A 19717-nucleotide genomic window follows, 5' to 3' on the forward strand; every position below is an offset into this window, starting at 1 on the left:
ATTATCAATGAATATTGATCTAAATTGGCAGTTGCCCTGCGGCCAACAATAACAAAATGTGACCCTAGTCACGTGATTCTCGTTGGCCTATCAGAACGCAAGGTCACTGGTAAGACTAACCCACTATGGCTGAAGCAGTGCTATCGGTGCAGCACCGATTATAGTACCGTTCCGCACCGAAAAAAGAAACCCCCGCACCGCACTTCCCCGATTCATTTAAATCGGGGAAGCTTAGCGGTGTCCCCAATTAGAATGTGATCGGGGATGAGCCCTAGTTGAGGTTCCTCCACCACAAGCTAGGCGTTGCCGTCATTGGTGCAACATGGTCCCTCCCCAATCTACCAGCACTGCCGCTGCCGAACGGTCGGGGCAGGTCGGGGACTTTATTAGTTTTGTTAACTTATGTTGATCGTTTTTTTATTCGTGCAATACAATGCCTTTTACCCTTATAATTTTGTCTACAAAAATGGGGTCTTTTGGGTCGGGCATGGTCAGGGGGTATAAGTGATTTTCCGCCCGGTGGGACTGCCATCTGTCGACAAATGCATTTTCTGCGTGGATTGAATCAACACACCCGCAAGAGGCATTCCCACCGGGCGGAAAATCCCTCTTTCGTCCCGACCCCAAACCCCCGTTTTTTTGTGTAGTAATCCTCGCAAGAGGGTACCCCTTTTCTGTGAGGGAAAATAGACAGAGTGGAGGAACCAGGGGTCTATGACTCTGCGTGGAGTCATGAGGACTCTGGTGGAGTTTTCAACCCATGTAATCTATGACTCTGCTAGAGGGGACTTCGCATACTGGTTCTCAAGCGAAATCTGTCAAAAATACTAGTTATCAGAACTCACCTCCCGTAGCATGGACTACTCTACCTAAAGGACGGGATTCTTTCCCTATCTCGCCTTGTTAAAGGGTGTCTTATTATAAATGGTGTTTAATGGGTGGGCTATTTTCACGAAAAAAATAAAAAATATACCGTTAAATGCAACTTTAAAAGGCGATTCTAACCACTTAATTTTTTCTTTATAAAACGTATCATTTAAGAAGATATTGTGATTTTAATTTTGGAAGGAGGGGGAAAAGGGCGGGCCGCCGGTTCCATCTATCAACCAAAAATCGCAAGTTCTTGCTGCAGGCTGGTCGCGGGGCAATATGTCAACTTGGTCTCCACGAGACGGTCTCGAAGGATCGAGATCATCACCGCTATATCCCAGAGGGACTATTCCGGCCCTCTGATTGGCTCTCTCCTTCTCCTCACCCTAAAGCCCCTCCACCCCTTCTGCTTGTGGTGTGTGGTGTGTGTGGGGCGTGTGTGGAGTTTTTCGTCGGGCTGTCGCCTCCATTTGTTTATTTTTCGTGTGTTTATTTATACTATTTATGTTTACTTTTATTGTTTGTAATATATTCTAATACACTATTTATACCTTTATTAAATCGTTTTTCAATTTATAAAACAAGAATGAATTAAACATCTGTATGTTTCAATTAGAATTATTGTGAATTATCACCCATGGGCATCTGGGTTGGTGTGGGCCGGAGAAAAACGGTTTCAAAACCCGATTTTGGGAGAATCGGGAAAACTATAAGTCCAAAAGCTTTAACAATTATAGGAATGGATACATCTTGATAAGATCTATCCATTTCTGAAAAAATATTACTTAAAAATTTCTTATTGGAAGAGTAAACCGATTTGCCATTTTCAGGTAGGTCGGTGCGGTTAAGCGGGTATCCGGTAATCCCCACCCCCCAATAATACGTGAAATTTAAATAATTTTTTGCGGGAAAATTCTAAGACCAAAATAAATAAATTTTACAGAAATGGATAGCCCTTAACAAGAGCTATCCATTTCTGTAAAATTTATTTATATATATTTAAAATTTATTTAAAAAATTAAGTTAATTTTTATAAACAAAAAAATTTTGGACAAGATGTTTTTGTAGTTTTTGCGCTCTAGACAAAGATCGGATGCTGAGTTGCCAAGGCTGAATTCCGACCTGGGGTATTTTCCCTCTCGGGCCCTATAGGAGGGAAATGAAAAATAATATATTTAATTAAGTTGTAGTTAGTTTTATTACAAAATCTTTTGGAATCGTGTACTATACCTCTGTGCTGATATAATACAAAAAATTTTATCTCCAAAAAAGCTGTTATTTTTCCAGAAAACTTTTTGAAAGGTACTTGTTTACCTTTCCACAACACCCCCCCTCCCCGTATTACAACTGTAGAACAAGAAGCAGACGTTTTTCTAAGTAAATTTCTGTTTCCTTATGAATAAGTCCTTTAGTATAATCAGATAACTTAAAAAGACTAATTGTGTCAAATAACTCATTACTGACATCACAAACTACACTACTCATGACATAAAAAACGAAACCAGTTTGACACTACAGTCATTAGTCACAGTCAATCACTTAACGTCTGCTACGGTACATTGTAAACAAGTACCTTTCAAAAAGTTTCCTGGAAAAATAACAGCTTTTTTGGAGGTAAAATTTTTTGTATTATATCAGCACAGAGGTATAGCACACGATTCCAAAAGATTTTGTAATAAAACTAACTACAACTTAATTAAATATATTATTTTTCATTTCCCTCCTATAGGGCCCGAGAGGACAAATACCCCAGGTCGGAATTCAGCCTTGGCAACTCAGCATCCGATCTTGGTCTCTAGAGATATACTCGATCCTATAGACTTAAGTAACAATTTTCATTGTTTTTAAAAATTTTTTTTGTATTAATATTTTTTCAACCCCGATCGCAATCAATTGATCGACGTAAAAACATAATCGATCGAGTCGAAATGGATTATTATGATGAAAATCGGGGAGTTCGCCCCGGTTGCCCCGATAAAAACCCGACCCAAATTCGCAGTTTGAATTCAGGCGCCATTTTTGCAAATGGCGTCGAGGCAAGCGGGTTAACCTCGATTTTTGCCCCTTCCCCCCGCCCCGGCTGACGAAATGGCACCCCAATTTAGCCCCGATTGTCTTTTCCCGGGGCGAGATGGTGGTTAACCCAATTATGGCTAATCGGGACCGATCCCTAACCATACATAGCAGAGTTTCGGATTTTTTTTTTCAAATCAAATTCAATCAAATCCAAATCCTCCCGGAATTTTTAGGGATTTGGATTTGCCTTATTTTTCAATGGCTTGGATTTGGATCGGATTTGATCCCCACAAAAAAAAACCCGGGTTTTTTCAAATCAAATCCAAATCCTTTATAAAGATTTGTTTCGGATTTTTTTCCAATTTAGAATTTTTTTCCTGTACCACCCAGCCACTGTTTAGTATTTACCTTTCTTGTCGTCTGCAGACTCTGCACTTGATCCTCTTACCTCCATCGTGTGTAAGACCAGACATATACTCTTTACCGTTTTATTAGATTGAAAAATTTCGTTATTTCGTCATCGTATATTAAAACTATTAGAAGGTAAGGAATGCTACCAGTTACCCGTTTTTTCCACTAGGCACTAGGCAGCCATATCTTTATTTTATTTTATCCTCTTCTTTTCGCGAAAATGCTTTTCATAAAGCGAAATATGAAACTTATGAGTCCTGTGACTCCTGTCAAAGACAAATGATGAATTGTGGCTAACTCTTTTTTTTTGCTCTTTTCACCATTGTCAGTCAGAATACTCAGAAATAAAAAGATTTAATCCAACTTAAGAAATCTAAGGTTATAGTTAAAAAAAAAAATATGGATTTTGTAAGAAATCAAAAGTCGAACAGACTTTTTGGCAAAACTTCTATAGACCAAGATCGGATGCTGAGTTGCCAAGGCTGAATTCCGACCTGGGGTATTTTTCCTCTCGGGCCCTATAGGAGGGAAATGAAAAATAATATATTTAATTAAGTTGTAGTTAGTTTTATTACAAAATCTTTTGGAATCGTGTCCTATACCTCTGTGCTGATATAATACAAAATATTTTATCTCCAAAAAAGCTGTTATTTTTCCAGGAAACTTTTGAAAGGTACTTGTTTACAATGTACCGTAGGAGACGTAAAGTGATTGACTGTGACTAGTGACTGTAGTGTCAAACTGTTTTGGTTTTTTATGTCATGAGTAGTGTAGTTTGTGATGTCGGTAATGAGTTATTTGACACAATTAGTCTTTTTAAGTTATCTGATTATGCTAAAGGACTTATTCATAAGGAAAAAGAAATTTACTTAGAAAAACTGTGCAAGTGCAATGTAGACTGTCCCTACGTACTGCCAAAAGAAATGTGGCAGAAAACTATCAGTGTTATTGAAAAGTTTTTACCACCTATAAGAGAGCATGAGCTTTACATGTATTTAATTGCAAGACGGGCAGGGATACAAAAATTCAACTTAATGCAATCAAGACCATACATGAAGCAATCAAGTATGTGGAAAGTGGTATGTGGAAAGTGCCATGTATCCGAAGTGTGTAATTTATTCTAATGTGCTGTTGTCAATGTATGATGATAAGTGTGCTTGTTTATTCTGTATGGGTTTCTTCACAAAGTCAATTTCAGTAAAAAGAAATATAAAAGTCCTAGGAATTTTCGTATCGTGTGGTTTAATTAATTGAAAAGTATACATGCAATAAATGATTCCGATTAGCATATCAAGGTTTACCAGAATGGCAGATGAGGTAATATATTCAGTGTTTCAGTCTAATTGTAGAGTTTTCAAGAAAAACTAATGGAAAAGGTTTAATGGGTAGGGTTGTTTTCCGAAGTTCAAATTCCGCGCCTTAAAAAAATGGCCGCCATTGTGGACGTCAAAAGAGTTTGTTAAGTTTTTTAAATGAACATTAGACCGCAAACATGATTTCAACAAGATATTGTATTACAGATACCATGGATGACACAATATATTATTGACAGAGTCTTACCCTATGACCAGTTCTTAAGAGATTGAGAGCACAGTTATAGAGACAGGTAGCAGACATCCACTATGTCATCCTAGGGACATTTGACGGGGAGTGGGGTTAAGCAACACCAGGGTTAAGCAAGACAACACCCCTTGGGCGCGCTTGAGTTGGAAGGATTTCACAACACGTCCCTCAAGTTAAGCCCACCCCAAACAAGAATATTGGAATTCAAAGGTAGGAAGAAGAAATGTCCCTCAATGGGTTTACCAGTAAATAAGGATGCAGTTCAAAGGCATTTGGAAATATGAGACTTCATTATATGTAGGGAAACTGATCGTCCCTTAAATTAGGCATTCCGAATACTAAGCTCTTGAACGCCCAAGTTGTGGCGCAACATTTCGAATCTCGGAGTCGGAAGGGCTTTTGTGAAGACGTCGGCTAACTGAAGTTCTGTCTCGATGTAAAAAACATCAATTTTGCCCTCCTGTTGAGCATCGCGTACAAAGAAGAAGCGTACGTCCATATGTTTTGTGCGTTGATGGAATATTGGGTTGAGAATCAGAGCAATGGCGCCTTGATTGTCGCAACGTAAGGGAACGGTTAGATCGGCACCACCTAGTTCAGTGTACAGACGCCTTAGCCATATTGCCTCCTTTGTTCCATCAGAGGCTGCGATAAATTCTGATTCTGTAGTGGATAGAGCAACACAGATTTGGCGACGGCTGCGCCAGGAGATGGGCCATTATTGAGGATAAATACTGCTCCAGATGTTGACCCCCTTGTAATAGTTTCTAGACTGTGTATTTGCCAGTAAACTAACTCTACTTAAGCCGGTACAACCATGCGCTTATATACCAAAAGATTGAAGGTTAAGAAGGGAGGGGTTTACAATAACTTTTACTTTTATCATAAACTATTATCCGCAGGGAAGGTTGCATTCGTAACGACCTTCTTGCTGGATGGGGCTGCTGTTGCTGGGAGGAGTTGCTGCGGTCTATTACAGCCTGTTCTCCAGATCTCCGGCATAATCCGCGTCGACGTAACCACAGAGTTTGTTGCTGCCACAACCAAATAAGAGTCCATGGTTGATGGTTTTGCGCAGGTAGGCCAGGATTCTCTTCAGTCCCTTCCAGTGCTCCATGCCAGGGTATTGGGATAAACGTGAGACCTGTCCAACGGCAAATGAGATGTCTGGTCGCGTCAGATTATCAAGATGCATTAGGGAGCCGACCCCTTCCAAAAAAGGAACATTGGTCATTGGGGCTTTTTGTTCTTTAGTGCGAGGGCACATGGATGGCGACAGTTTCACGCAAGGGTCAGCTGGAACGGTGATAAAGCTGCAGTTTGTCATGCCGAATCTTGCTAGAATCGTTTTTACGTAGTCTGGTTGAGAAAGGTGAATAGTCCGATGAGTGCGGTTGCGTTCAATGTTGACACAAATGAATCGGTCTGCTGGAAGAGAGCGTATTTCGAATTCTTTGCCAAGGAATTCAATCATTTTCAGCAGAACTGCATTTTGATTGCTCAGGATCAGGCCGTCATCTACGTACAGGATGAAGAAGGTTATTTACTCATCTGGCTCCCCTGGACGGAGGTAGCGGTAGTAAATGCAAGGATCACATTTAGATCTTTCAAGGCCGAAAGCTACAATGAATTCATTAAATTTTACGTTCCAAACGCAGGAGGCCTGCTTTAAACCATAGAGACTCTTGACAAGACGACACACCTCTTCTTCTTTTCCAGGAATTATGAAGCCTTCGGGTTGTTTCATATAAATTTCTTCTTCTAGTGTTCCATAGAGAAATGAGGTTTTTACGTCGAGTTGGATCATTTCAAGATCTTTTTCTGCTGCAATGGCCATAATCATTCGGAAGGAGAAGGTCTTGGCAACTGGTGCATAAGTCTCGGTGTAGTCGAGGCCGTGAATTTGAGAGAATCCTTTGATCACGAACCTTGCCTTGTATCGTGGGGAAGTCGTCTTGAAACCGGGCTTGTACTTTAAGACCCATTTGCCTTCGATTACTTTTCGGTCGGATGGCAGTTGGCATAGTGTCCAGGTGTTGTTCTGAATTAGAGAGTTGTATTCTTCATTTATCGCTTCAATCCAGAATTCAGCCTCTGGACATTTAATTGCCTCACGATAGGTTTCAGGCTCCGTTGGATGGAGTGTTGAATCTTGATTGGCTGGGTCATTAGAAAGAACGGCTTGTTTGGCGACTGACTGGATCTGTCTTGCTCTAATGCGCGTTGACCGGCGTGGTTGATCGATGCTGTTGACTTGAGGAACTTCTGCTGCAAGTGGAGTAGCATCGTGGGCATCTTGATCTATGATCAATTCGGTTTCCTGAGTAACTTTGTTGTGGATCAGGGGGTGAGTTGGAAGGTTTGATCCTTCGCGAAGTGTTTCGTCTGTGACGAGGGGAATTTCGTCTTCGATTGCAGCTACTGGGCAAGCTTCGTCTTCTTTAGGAGTTTTTTGGGTGATTGGAACGTGAGTTTCTCTTGTGTCCATTCATGCTTCTTCGTTGCTTTCAGCAAGCTGTAAGGGGGGAAAAAAAATTGTATTTTACATGAATAATAAGAAATAAGTAGAAATAAATATAGAAATATAGAAATGTATATACATATATATGTATATATATATAGAAAATATAGAAATATGTATATAAGAAGAAATATGTATGTGAACGAACCTTCGATGGTAGCAGGTCCTTTGTTATATGGTCACGGTAAAGAACGGTTTCGTCGATTTTGACGTCTTTGATAACGACGATTTTTCCTGTTGTGGGAATATAGATTCTAGACGCGTTTTGAGTTGAGCATCGCCCGACAAAGAAACCTTCTTGACTACGGGGTTCCAGTTTTTATGAGACGGTTGGGTTTCTGACAAAAGCTCTTGATCCAAATATCCTGATATGAATCATGTCGGGTTTCCTTTTGTTCCAGTATTCATAGGGAGTGAGTTGGGAAGTTATTGATAGGACCCGATTCTTTATGTAGGTGGTGTATGAGATGGCTTCTGCCCACAAGCAAGCGGGTAGGCCGCTTTCAATTATCATACATCGGACTGGTTCTAAAAGGGTCCGGTTGAGACGTTCTGCTGAGCCGTTTTGCTCTGGTGTGTGAGTAGCACTAGTTTCATGACGAATCCCATGTTGGGCGAGCCACTCAGCGTTTTCTTTGTTGACATATTCTCCTTTGCCATTGTCCGAACGAAGTGTGAGCATGTAAAAGCCGGTTTCGTTTAGGAGAAGAGCGTGGTAAAGTCGAATCAAGGCCGGAACTTCGTTTTTCCTTTTCATGAAGTAGACTGTCGTGCATCCGCTATAGTCGTCCTTGAAGTTGACAAAATAATGGGCCCCTCCGATGCTTGTGGTGGCGATGGGACCCCATACGTCTGAGTGGGTCAGTTCACCGATCCTTGTTGCTCTGTTCCTTCCCGTTTTCAGAGGTATTCTAGAAAATTTGCCAAATTCGCAGTTGGAGCAGAGTGTCGCTGGGATGTCACGGTCGCCATTGATGTTTAACCCAATGGTCAGATCTTCTTTTACCATCTTCAATAGTGTGTGGTAGCCTATGTGGCCTAAGCGGTGATGCCACGTGATGATTGACGCTCGAAGATCTGCTCCAAGCGCGACGAGAGTGAGAGGTTGGATGTTGTCACTTTGGGTCGAATGAATGTCAGGCTTCATGTGGAGTTGGAATAAAGTCTCGTTTTGTTTCTCCCCGGTGAGGACTGTTTCGCCGTTTCTCTTAAAGAGAACCTAGGGAAAAGAGCCCCCAAAAAAATTGTGAATGGTTTGTTATATAGCTGATTTTGAGGATAGTATGATACCTTGTTATCGTCAAACGTGACTATTAGACCATTGGCATTTGCTGCACTCACGGAAAAGAGGTTTGAGCCAAGTCCAGGGACATATAGAACTTCCGTTAGTGTCCTGGATGTTGTTATCTGACCAACTTCCACAATAACGTCAATGTTGCCGACGCCTAGAACGTCCAGTTCAGAGTCTCCGATGCCTGGGATGAGAAGAAAAAAAAATTTGAGATGAGAGGCTCCTTTTGGCCAAAAAAAATGATTATTTACCTTTGACAGACCAAGTGCCAGCTTTGATCGGTTTGAAGGTTGTGAAAAAACTTCTTTTATCACTCATGTGTTTGGAAGCTCCTGAGTCCACGAGGAATGGATCCAGATTTGATAAAGACAATAGGGCGTTGGATGAATTGGATGGGTGACCCCCACCTCTGCCTCTACCTCGTCCTCTTTTCGTAGTGGCCCAGTTTGGTGGGTAGCCGTGTTTTTGGAAACATACTTTTTCTTCGTGGGTTGGGCTGTTGCAATGGCCGCAACGTGGCCGTTTGTCCACAAAACTACCTTGCAGACCCATGACAATGTTCTCTTCCAGATCCTCCGCGACCAGAGTTGAATCTTTGGCGGCTGTTGTTGGCGGTGAATGCGGCTTCATTATTGTGTTCTATTTTTTGGTATGACTTCAGAACATTTTCTTCAGTTATGAGTCGCTGCAGTAGATGATCAAGAGTCCGGTCATTTGCTGGAAGACTGGTCCAAACAGTCCTGACGATTCGGAAGTTTTCCGAAAGTGTTGCAATGGCCTTAAAGACAAGTTGGACTTCAGGCAAGACCTGTTCTCTTTCTATTAGCTGGTCAGCTATATTTGAGAGTTTCTGAATCATGGTTCTCATATCGTCTCCTGTTAAAGAGAAAAAAAAACCTTGATTAGTGAGAAAGAAAAGAAAAAAAAATGATAAGGAAAGGTACCAGCTGTATGTTTGAAGTCGTAATATTGTTGCCATAGAAGATGCAGCTGTTCTTCGGTTTAGAGCTGATATTGTAGAATTAACTTCGCCCATATTTGTGCGGCATTGAGGCCAGGAGTGTACAAGTTTTCTTTCATTTTTCTCGTAATTGAGGCAAATATGAAGTTAATAGCGGTGATGTTTTTCTTCGTCCATAGCCTTTTATGGCTGCATCATTCAGAAATTCCCCAGCTTTATTTCGATCCTACAAATGAAGAAATATGATGTTAATATGGTAGCGCCAATGTACTTTGTCGCTTAGCACCGGATGCTAAGAGATGCAAATGTGCGATGTCAATGGACTTTGCCACTCTGGCCGGATGTCAGAGGACTCAAAAGCCCGTCTATGACCGGCCAGAGGGGCAGTCCAATGTAGTGATTCAGACTAGTTGTTAGTGCTGTCAGTGCTGTTACTGTGTAATGCTGTGTGTGTGTGTCGTGTAAGCTGTCTATGACTGAATACATCTCTTAAACCCAGTGAATCTGTTACATGGTGGAGATGCTCCTGCGTTGTTCACTGATCAGGCACACGTTTAAACTCAGGTAGGCGTTCGCTGTGAGGGGTCTCTGGAAAACGAACTCAACAATTTATTGCCGGGCACGAGGCCACAGCAACGGTCTGGGAGAGCATGTATTTGGAAGTGGGATCGCAGTGGATCCTCGTGTGAATGTCACACGGGAGAGGTGTGATAATAGACGCTGGGGAAAGGAGCCGTAGACGAGCAGCAGAGGAGGCCGCCAAGGAGATTCAGACCAATTACTCGGGTTTGAGGGCGGCGACACCTCTAGCACGATCTTCAACAGGATTGCAGGCAGCATGCGCTGCTTCAGCTCGGTCAAAGGGCCGTTCGAGAGGCCCTCCTGGAGAAGTGAGTGACCTCACTTTGGGACAGAAAGGTACGTGGTTGTCCAGGGAAGTTTCCCTACCGCGGGAGGTTCCAGATCCGTCACAATTCCAGTCTGATTCCGAGCCACGGGGAGAGGAATTCGAGGACGCACAGAGCTGCCAGGATTCTGGGAATCCGAAAGCAGGGGGTGCTGTGACGGAAGGGGCATACGAGTCCGTAGCTGCACGTAAGCAGCACGAGGGGGCTCGTGAGGTAGGGAACGAAGGAGGGGTTAACGCACGTACCGGGGCGGGTAACGAGAAGCGACAGGAAGTGCGGGTCGTCGATCATGATCAGGGATTGCGCACGCGTCAGGCGGAGTTCGACGACCGCGAGTCGCTTATCCCGCAGGTGTCAGTCTCCAGTGTCCAGGAAAGGATCGACGAGCAGCGGAGGAAGTCGTACGACCCAAATTCGCTCGGAACGCAGGGTTCGGTGACCGGAAACCGAGAGGTGTGACAGGGGTCGGCGTGGGCGGAAGACGCTGCCGACAGAAAACGCATAGTTAGCGTGGAAGCCGATACCTCCGGGGTCATCAACAGATCGTCGGGTAGCGACAGCGGACAGCCGTTGGAAGCGAGGGGTGACGAGAAGCGAGGGGTGGGCTTGGAAAGAAGAAGCCTGCGCGAAGGCCTACGGCCTAGAGCATTTAGTACTCCACAGGAAGCGGCAACGGTGAGACAGGGACGCGGAGGATTCAGTGTAGAAGGATCGCCAAGCCGACAGTCTCTGGAGGATCCTGAACTCGAGTGGGACCCGTTTTTGGAAGAGGAGGAAGACATGGCGGAACGCCCAATGTTCCACTACAAGGAACCGGAAAAGTTCCGGGGCACGCCAAAGGAAAACGCAATTGAGTGGATAGACCGGTTCGAAAGGATTGGTCGCCATAATCGTTGGTCGAATAACGATCTTGCAAGGGCTATTGATGTTTCGCTCGAGGGTGCTGCCTACAAATGGATTGTAGGCCTTGAGGCGAGAAACGCACGCCCGGAGCACTGGGAGGACCGGGAGGTCCAAGTAGCCGGAACTGACGACGAGCCAGCGCACTACAGAGAGGTGCGTGGGCTCAAGACGCTTTTCCTGAAGCAGTTTGTGGCGGTAAACCTGAAGCGGCAGACGGAAAGGAAGCTGCGCATGCGGGTCCAAGGGAAGGAGGAAGACATCACGGAATACTACCATGATGTTATGGATATGTGTCGCATGGTTCAGCCAGATATGGCTGAAGAGGTGCGCATAGACCACCTTTTCAGGGGATTGAGCCCGGCTCTCTACGAGAGGCTGTACGTTTTAGGCATTAAATCGTGTGAAGAATTCCTGGAGGAGGCCAGACTTCACGCGGACGCCATAAAAACAGCCTATGAGAGGGGGTATGAGGATGCGCGTAGAGAGCGCGAGAAACCGGCAGTCGGGGCAGTAGACCTTGACAAGGTGCAAGACCTACAGCGCCAGATTCAAGAACTGAGGGACGAGCTAGCCCGGGCAGGAGATCCTTCGAAGAGGAAGGAGAAAGAAGAGGATCAAGGCCAGCCCGACCCGAATGCAGTCGTTTGAATATTGGTGTTTAACCCGGATTAGTTTTATCAAATGTTAAAGTAGAAAACATGGGGACTCTATTTGTTATGCCTTGTGGGGTTTGTTATCCAGTTTGGGGAACCCATGTCAGTAGGTAGGAGGGGGATGTAGCGCCAATGTACTTTGTCGCTTAGCACCGGATGCTAAGAGATGCAAATGTGCGATGTCAATGGACTTTGCCACTCTGGCCGGATGTCAGAGGACTCAAAAGCCCGTCTATGACCGGCCAGAGGGGCAGTTCAATGTAGTGATTCAGACAAGTTGTTAGTGCTGTCAGTGCTGTTACTGTGTAATGCTGTGCGTGTGTATCGTGTAAGCTGTCTATGACTGAATACATCCCTTAAACCCAGTGAATCTGTTACAATATGATGAACATAAAAGTAATGACAAAGTATACATATTGAGTGTAATTTATATATATATATGTGTATAAATGAACTGCAGCGTTAAGGCTAATTAGATTGTTCTGTGTCAAAAAGGCAATGAAATGGATAGCATGTAACTAATTGGTATGACTGCACAGTAACAATGGAGTAAGCAGCGTTAAGGCTGATTGACAGTATCCCTGAATAATTGCAGAGCCATCAAGCAAGCTGAGTAGTGAAATGAGCAGCATGAAGGCTGACTGATGTAAGTTTGCAAAGAACAGTAAAAAATAAACAGCGTTCAGGCTGACTGTGTTGACCTCTTAGTAACTGCAGCGCAGTAATGAGTAAGCAGCATGAAGGCTGACTAATTGCAAATAAGGAACATTAAAAATATGCAGCGTTAAGGCTGAATGCAAAATGCTGTGTGTTCTGATTAAGTGGATTGTCCATATGAGAATCGCATTCCTCAAACTGCAGTAAACAATTAATAAGACAATTGCTGACAGAACGATACAGCTGAATCATTAATATTTACAAAAAAAATAAAATGAGCGAGATTGTTACCTCTTCTGGGAGACTTCATTACCCAACACTACGTCTTTCAAGTCATGGTGTTGGAAGACTAAATCAATTTCAAAATTCCACTCTCGGTGGTTAATGCCATCGAATTTCGGCAGGTGGGCAATTGCCCTTAAAGGTTGGTTATCTTGAATCTCGTTCTCGTCCATTGTCAGTCAGTGTTCAGCAACGTAAATCTGGGCCCATAACCTGTTAAGTTTTGTAACTGAACATTAGACCGCTAACATGATTTCAACAAGATATTGTATTACAGATACCATGGATGACACAATATATAATTGACAGAGTCTTACCCTATGACCAGTCCCATATAGCACATTTCTGCCGTCGGATGTCCGAATCATGGCCGAATATCCGTTAGATATCTATGTACTCAATGGGTAGTTCCAGGGATGTCCGTCGGCTAGTCACTTTGGAAGTGCAATGGATGTGCGAAAATTATATTCTACGGACCTCCTTCCAACAGCCAAAATGATTTTCAATTGTTTCATTTAAGGATCGGCCTCGAGCCAATCGGGGCGCTTTTTTGCAAATCGGGTTTCTCATTTCGGGCCAAGGAGGCGTGGCTCAGGGTGGAAAATTCTTCTCCCCGAATTCAATTGGGGTTTGCAATCAATTGGATTGCAATCAATCGATTCATCAATGCAAAAAACATTGTCGATTGACCCGATCTATCCGATAACAACCCCGATAATAGCTCGTTCTACCCGCTTGCCCCGATTTTTACTCTGAAACCGAAAGAACGGCATTTTTTTTTTATTGCTTCGGGGCAACGGGTTAACCTCAAATTTTTCCCCGCACCGCCCCGGTTGAAAAAGTGGCACCTCATTTCAACCCCGAATGCACTTTATCGGTGCGGGGTGGTTAACTCGATTAGAAATAATTGGGGCCGATCACTAAGTTTCATTATTAATTGTCAAAATTTCTTGAGAGGGGGAAAACTTAACTGTGTTCAAATTTTTCCCTTGAACGTATTTTTATTTGAAGGTCAGCATTTAAAATGAAAAATTTAAAAAATAAAGGAGTAATGATCTATTTGCCGGATGGTTTATTTTAAAATTTATTACAAAAAATGAATAAAATATATGAAAGTCGTGAGTTTGTTTGCACAAGCTTTCCGTTTAGCTTACGGGAACCAAGCCATTGAAAATTAACTCACAGAAAATAAATATTATTCGGCATCTAATAATATTAAAACCAAGTATACTTATGATAGGATTATAATTTCAAATAATAAAAAACTACTTTAAACTTAATAAATCATGCTGAAGTTTAAAATTCAAAAATATTTAGCATAAATTGTTTAATTTCAATTTATACACCTCTGGTTTAACCTAAGTTCGACATCATCTTGACTTCTTAAAAATCCTGTATGTGATTTGTTATCGAAAAAGCCCAAGTGTTTTTTAACAATTCGATTGTATTGTTCGAAAATGATACATAATATATCTGTAGATTGGCACAGTGGAATACGATTCGAGTGTGATGCGGGAGACCCGAGTTCGAATCCTGATATAGCCTAATGTTTTTTCATGAATAGATGTCCAATACATGTCATATTTATAGCCAAATGAAAGCCCGTTCGGATATCCTTAGAATGTCTGACGTAGCGTTCTCAGTCGATTTGCTAATAATCGATTCCAATCGATTATAATTGACTAATTAATCATTCGATTATAATCGACGGCAAAATTAACCAATCGACGCATAATCGATTAGCTTTTTTTTAAATATTAATCAATCGATTTGAGAAAAAAATAATCGATTAATCGACCGATTTTCTATTAAAAATTTTCAAATTTTTTTTTTTTCGCTTTTGCTGCCACTAAATTCCATTAAACAGTTGTCAAAAGAAGCATTATTCATTCTCACCTCCACGTCCACGTCATTCTCACATCGTCTGTAGTAGACAGTGGATCTTCGAGACTTCGACAGTTAGTTCAGAGACGACTCGATAAAGAATTAAAAATTGAAAATTCCAACAATTCCAACATCGTTAGGTAGGTTGAATGAATCTTGAATTATTATTCTTATTTTATTTTTATGTTTTGATGTGATCTTAGTTATTTATAGTGAGTGACAAAATAATGTCAGACTCAGATCGACGTCCAACTAGTGCAACTACAACTAGAAAAAAACGAATTTGGAATTTCCTTAAGCATCAACACCATTACGAACTCGATTATAACTCGATTATAATCGATTATAATCGATTGTAAAAATTTTTAATTTTTTTTCCTTTTAATCGATTTTAATCGATTATAATCGTTGCGAAAAATTAATCAATCGATTATAATCGATGGTAAAAAATTCTAGTCGATTGGAAATCGATTAGGATTTTTTAAATAATTAATCAATCGATTGGACCATTTTTCAATCGATTAAGGTCGAGTGAGAACACTAGTCTGACGGCGCTGTTTAGGGCGGTCAAAACCAAAAAAAATACAGGACATCCAAATCGGATATCGGGCTGTCCGGAGGATATCAAAAAGATGTACTCAACTACCGACCCCGACATCTGTCGGACATCCGACGGACTGCCTTGTGTTATGTGGGGTTCTTAAGAGAGTGAGAGAACAGTTATAGAGACAGGTAGCAGACATCAACTATGTCATCCTAGGGACATTTGACAGGGAGTGGGGTTAAGCAACACTAGGGTTAAGCAACACCAGGGTTAAGCAAAACTAGGGTTGAGCAACACCACTTGGGCGCGCTTGAGTTGGAAGGAAATCACAACAGAGTTATTTGATCAAGCGACATTTACTGATTGAAAAATAGAAATATTAAACTATATCTTTATACCTCCGTGTTCCTAACATCTCGAGGAACATAAATATTACATCGTTTACGTATTTATACGAAGTATAAGTACCGAACGATCGGTGCAAAGATTCGTTATCTTTACTTCCTTCCCCTCCTCCTTAAATCAATTAAAAACCTTCAAAGTTATTTTGTGGGCGAAACAAACCTCCAAACTTGATAATTTTTACGGCAATCGATACCCCTGATAAGGGCTATCGATTTCTGTGAAATTTATTTTACAATTTTGAAACTGTAAAAAGTTTCAGAAAGAATTTTTTTTTCGGTTTGATCGGTTGGGTCCCATATGGCTCGAGATCGGAAAAATGAAAAAAACTTAATCTTGTTTTTTGTTTTTTCAGTTTCAAAATTTTTTAATGAATTTCACAGAAAATGATTTTCGGCAATCGATAGCCCTTAATAAGGGCTATCGATTGCCGCAAAAATGATCAAGTTTGGAGGTGTGTCACTGTCGCGTTTCGTCTGTTGAATAGGTATTCCATTTTGTGCACTTCACAATCCCCTTTAGGCACGTATATTGATATAAACTCAGTAGGGTTGCTGGTTGTTGACATGACACTTACACCGATGGCTTCCACGGTGGCTGGAAGATTAAGGTGCAACTGGGAGAAAATAACATATTTATTCACTAGGATAGCCACTCCTCCGCCTTTTCTGTTAGGGTGGTTCTTCTTGAGGACGTGGTATGAGTTAAACTTAATGTTGAATGAGTTATTTCAATGGGTTTCACTTAACAGAACTATTTCTGGTTTAACTGAAGAAAGAAAATTTCTGAAGACTTCTTATTTGGCTTTGGTTAACCCTCTGGCGTTCCACTGGATAGACTTGAAATTGGTAGGCGTTGTCGTGTTCGTTGGTCTATTTTTCATTGTCAATTGTGTCCATGTCGTCGGCCCATTCATGTCATCAGTTGTCATGTGCTGGTGTACCATATTGTGGTTTTTAAAGATATCTCCAGTGGGTCCGGTGTAGTGTCTGACACTGACTTGGCTGGAAGGGCCCTCTGCCCACTTAAGTTATTTATCATACGTTCCAGTCTGTAAAATCTGTTTTTTTGAAGGCTTGCGTTATCCGAATGCTTTTTGTCTAGCATGTTGAACCGCTTATTGAAATCATTGATCTTCCTGTTTGTGTTTTGTTGCGGGGATATCCCAGATACCCCGCTGGCATTACGACAAATCCCTTTTCCCCCTGCTAGATGTCACGACTGGTGACACCCCTTATCTTCGGCCCTCACCCTCTCTCGGCACAGAGTCTCAAGTCACTCGAACTGTCAAGCTGGGAACATTTCCCCCCTTCTCTTGCTGGGATATTGTGTAATACGGGTGCCATGCTAGGCCCCGTCGTGTAAAAAAGGTACTAAGATTGATTAAGAAGTACATTTGATGGTCCTGTAGATTGTTTGTATTTCGATTGTGTGAAAGTCTTGGTTGTGTGTCTAGAAATACAAACCCTCGTTAATTCACTAGCGTCTGAATAAAATAGGCTTGTGGGCCTTTATCCCGCAACAATTGGTGTCAGAAGAGGGATACTGGCCTCAGAAAAGATTCACACTCGTGAACTGCTCGCAGAACCATCGTCGTGGATTAATTATATTTTTTTTCTTTGCTCAAATCGTATTTTTTAAAAATTGTTTTTTTTTATTGTTTTTTTCTTCTTATTCTTTTCTCTTGCTAATATTTGATTTTCGGGTTCGCTAATTTTGTCTAGTCGTCGGGGGCGATAGTGTGGTCTTGCGTAAAATCATTTTGTTGCCGGTGGCTATAGCGTGGTCTTACGTCATTTCTCTTTTTGCCAAGGCGATAGCGTGGTCGCCCAGACACTTTTTTTTTCTCTTTTTTTCTCTTTCTCTCGCATTTATTCGTCCCTGCTTTCGATTCATTCTATTTTATTTTATATTTTTTTTATTTTATTTTTTTTTTCTATTTATGTCGCCGAAACGGGTTGCTGTAGTTGCTCCAGTAGATTATCATATTAGGACGCGAAATGCCTCGAGTAATTTGATCCCAGTAGTCGTTATGCCTCGAGTAGTTGCATTGATCCCCGATAGCGATTCAGAAAGTGAAGAGAGGCCTTCGCGACGATTAAATTTTGATATCTCGCCTGTTAGACAAGAGCCGGAGCAAGTAAACGTACCGGTAAACATGGATCCCGACCTAGCCCAGGCTCTCGCAAATTTTGCAAATGGCGCTGCTCAGGATCGGGCACAGTATCAGGGGCGTCACGATGCATTAATGAATCTTCTAGCGGCCCAGCAACAAGAAAGTGCAGCTTTGCGTGCACTGGTAACTGCTCAGCAGCAACAAGCAGGGGCGGCGCTTGCACATGTAAATAATGCAGTTGCAGAGTCAATCCCCATGTTTGAGAGTAAAGTGGGAGAGTCCGGTAGACATTTGGTCCGTATCCTCAATCAGGCCGGAGATGTAGAAGGGTGGACAAACGCACAGAAGCGACAAGTCGCCGTCAGGCGTCTAGGAGGAATTGCCCTTCAGTGGCATTTGCAATCGGGCGCCAATAATCCGAATTGGCAAAACTGGTCCAATGCGCTGGGGACTAACTTTACACAACGTTTATCACCATCGGAGTGGTATAAACTGATCGAGGAAAGGGTCCAGAAAGCGGGGGAACCAGGGATCGCGTATGCAGTGGAAAAATCTCGTTTGCTTGATCTTTCCCCCCGTGTTTTTACAAATGCGCAGAAGGTTTCGTATCTGATAGGTGGGTTGGCGAATTGGCAGCACGTGGCGGCCATGATGAATGACACGCCGGCAGACGTCGACGAGTTCATGACGAGGTTAAGAGACCTCGAGACGTTATTCTCTACATTGCGGCCAAATGGTTCCCCCTTCCCCCCGAATAATCCGTTTTTTCAGCCGTCTACGTTGCCACCAGTGCCGATGCATCCACCACCGGTTCCGACACCCCTTCCTCCTGCAGCACCACACATTGATGTCGGATCGGCACTGCTGTCAATGGGAAAGCAGATCGCTGGATTGACGGAACGACTGAATGGATTGACGCTGGGAGGAGGCCAGCGCCAAATGCAGCGCCAGCCGGATAATCGCAGCTGCTTTGAGTGTGGAGCGATCGGTCACATCAAGAGAAATTGTCCTCGGGGGGCGGGAAACGGCCAGGCCCCTTCAGCTGGCCCAGGCCATCGCTGACGGGAGAACACATGGATGAGTCGTCCCGACCAACTCAACTGCCTGTCATCCGCGTTTACATCCAAGGAGTTGGTGAGACAGACGCCTTGCTGGACACAGGATCCAGCATAACAACAGTAAGGTTACCAGTAGTAAGACGAATTGTTAAGAATAAAGGCATTCGTATTCTTCCAGGGATAAGGGGAATAGATAATAAGGTTGTAAGAGCAGTAGATGAAATTCCTTTACAAATTTGTTTTAAAGACACTAGAGTGTTTCTTGAAAAGGTCGCAGTTGTTGAAATGGCCCCCTTTCCCTTGATTTTGGGCGTAGATTGGCTGGTGAAAGCCAATATAAATTTAATCTGTAAGGATAATCAAATTGTTCCAGTGTTCATAAAAGATGTAGAAGAGGAAGCTGATATTGACAAGACCAACACATCGATTCCGGAAGAAGTAAAAAGATCACTGCCGTCAGAAGAATTTTTTCAGGATTTGGCTAAAGATTTGCCGGCGGTGCGACGGAAAGGATCCGTTAGATTTAGCGTGAAGAAAGCCGTTGAAGTTCCGGGCGAATCGCTCCGGATGTTAAAAGGATCAGTCCCAATTGATTTCATCGGAACGGGCATCGTGCGGTTCGGATTTTCAGCAGAGCCCTCAAAAACCTGGGTGGTACCTTCCGCCTTAGTTTCGTT

At 42.6% G+C, this 19717-nt stretch overlaps 1 protein-coding gene across 1 annotated transcript; it reads left to right on the top strand.

Moving 5' to 3' along the window:
- Positions 1 to 17898: 17898 nt before the first annotated feature.
- LOC123470454 (mitochondrial fission regulator 1-like) lies at positions 17899 to 19044 on the top strand. Its single transcript, XM_045170714.1, has 2 exons — positions 17899 to 18165; positions 18754 to 19044. Exons 1-2 carry the CDS (start codon positions 17899 to 17901, stop codon positions 19042 to 19044), a joined length of 558 nt encoding a protein of 185 aa, XP_045026649.1.
- The last annotated feature ends 673 nt before the right edge of the window (positions 19045 to 19717 follow it).

Source organism: Daphnia magna, linkage group LG3 (assembly GCF_020631705.1).
Source record: "Daphnia magna isolate NIES linkage group LG3, ASM2063170v1.1, whole genome shotgun sequence".
Taxonomy (NCBI): Eukaryota; Metazoa; Arthropoda; class Branchiopoda; order Diplostraca; family Daphniidae; genus Daphnia; species Daphnia magna.

Excerpts from the sequence above, each read along its gene's own strand:
- LOC123470454 (XM_045170714.1), top strand. The coding sequence starts at position 17,899 with ATGCCTCGAGTAGTTGCATTGATCCCCGATAGCGATTCAGAAAGTGAA. Across the intron at positions 18,166-18,753 it reads GTGCAGCTTTGCGTGCACTG|CCGTCTACGTTGCCACCAGT; the intron begins GTAACTGCTCAG and ends CCGTTTTTTCAG.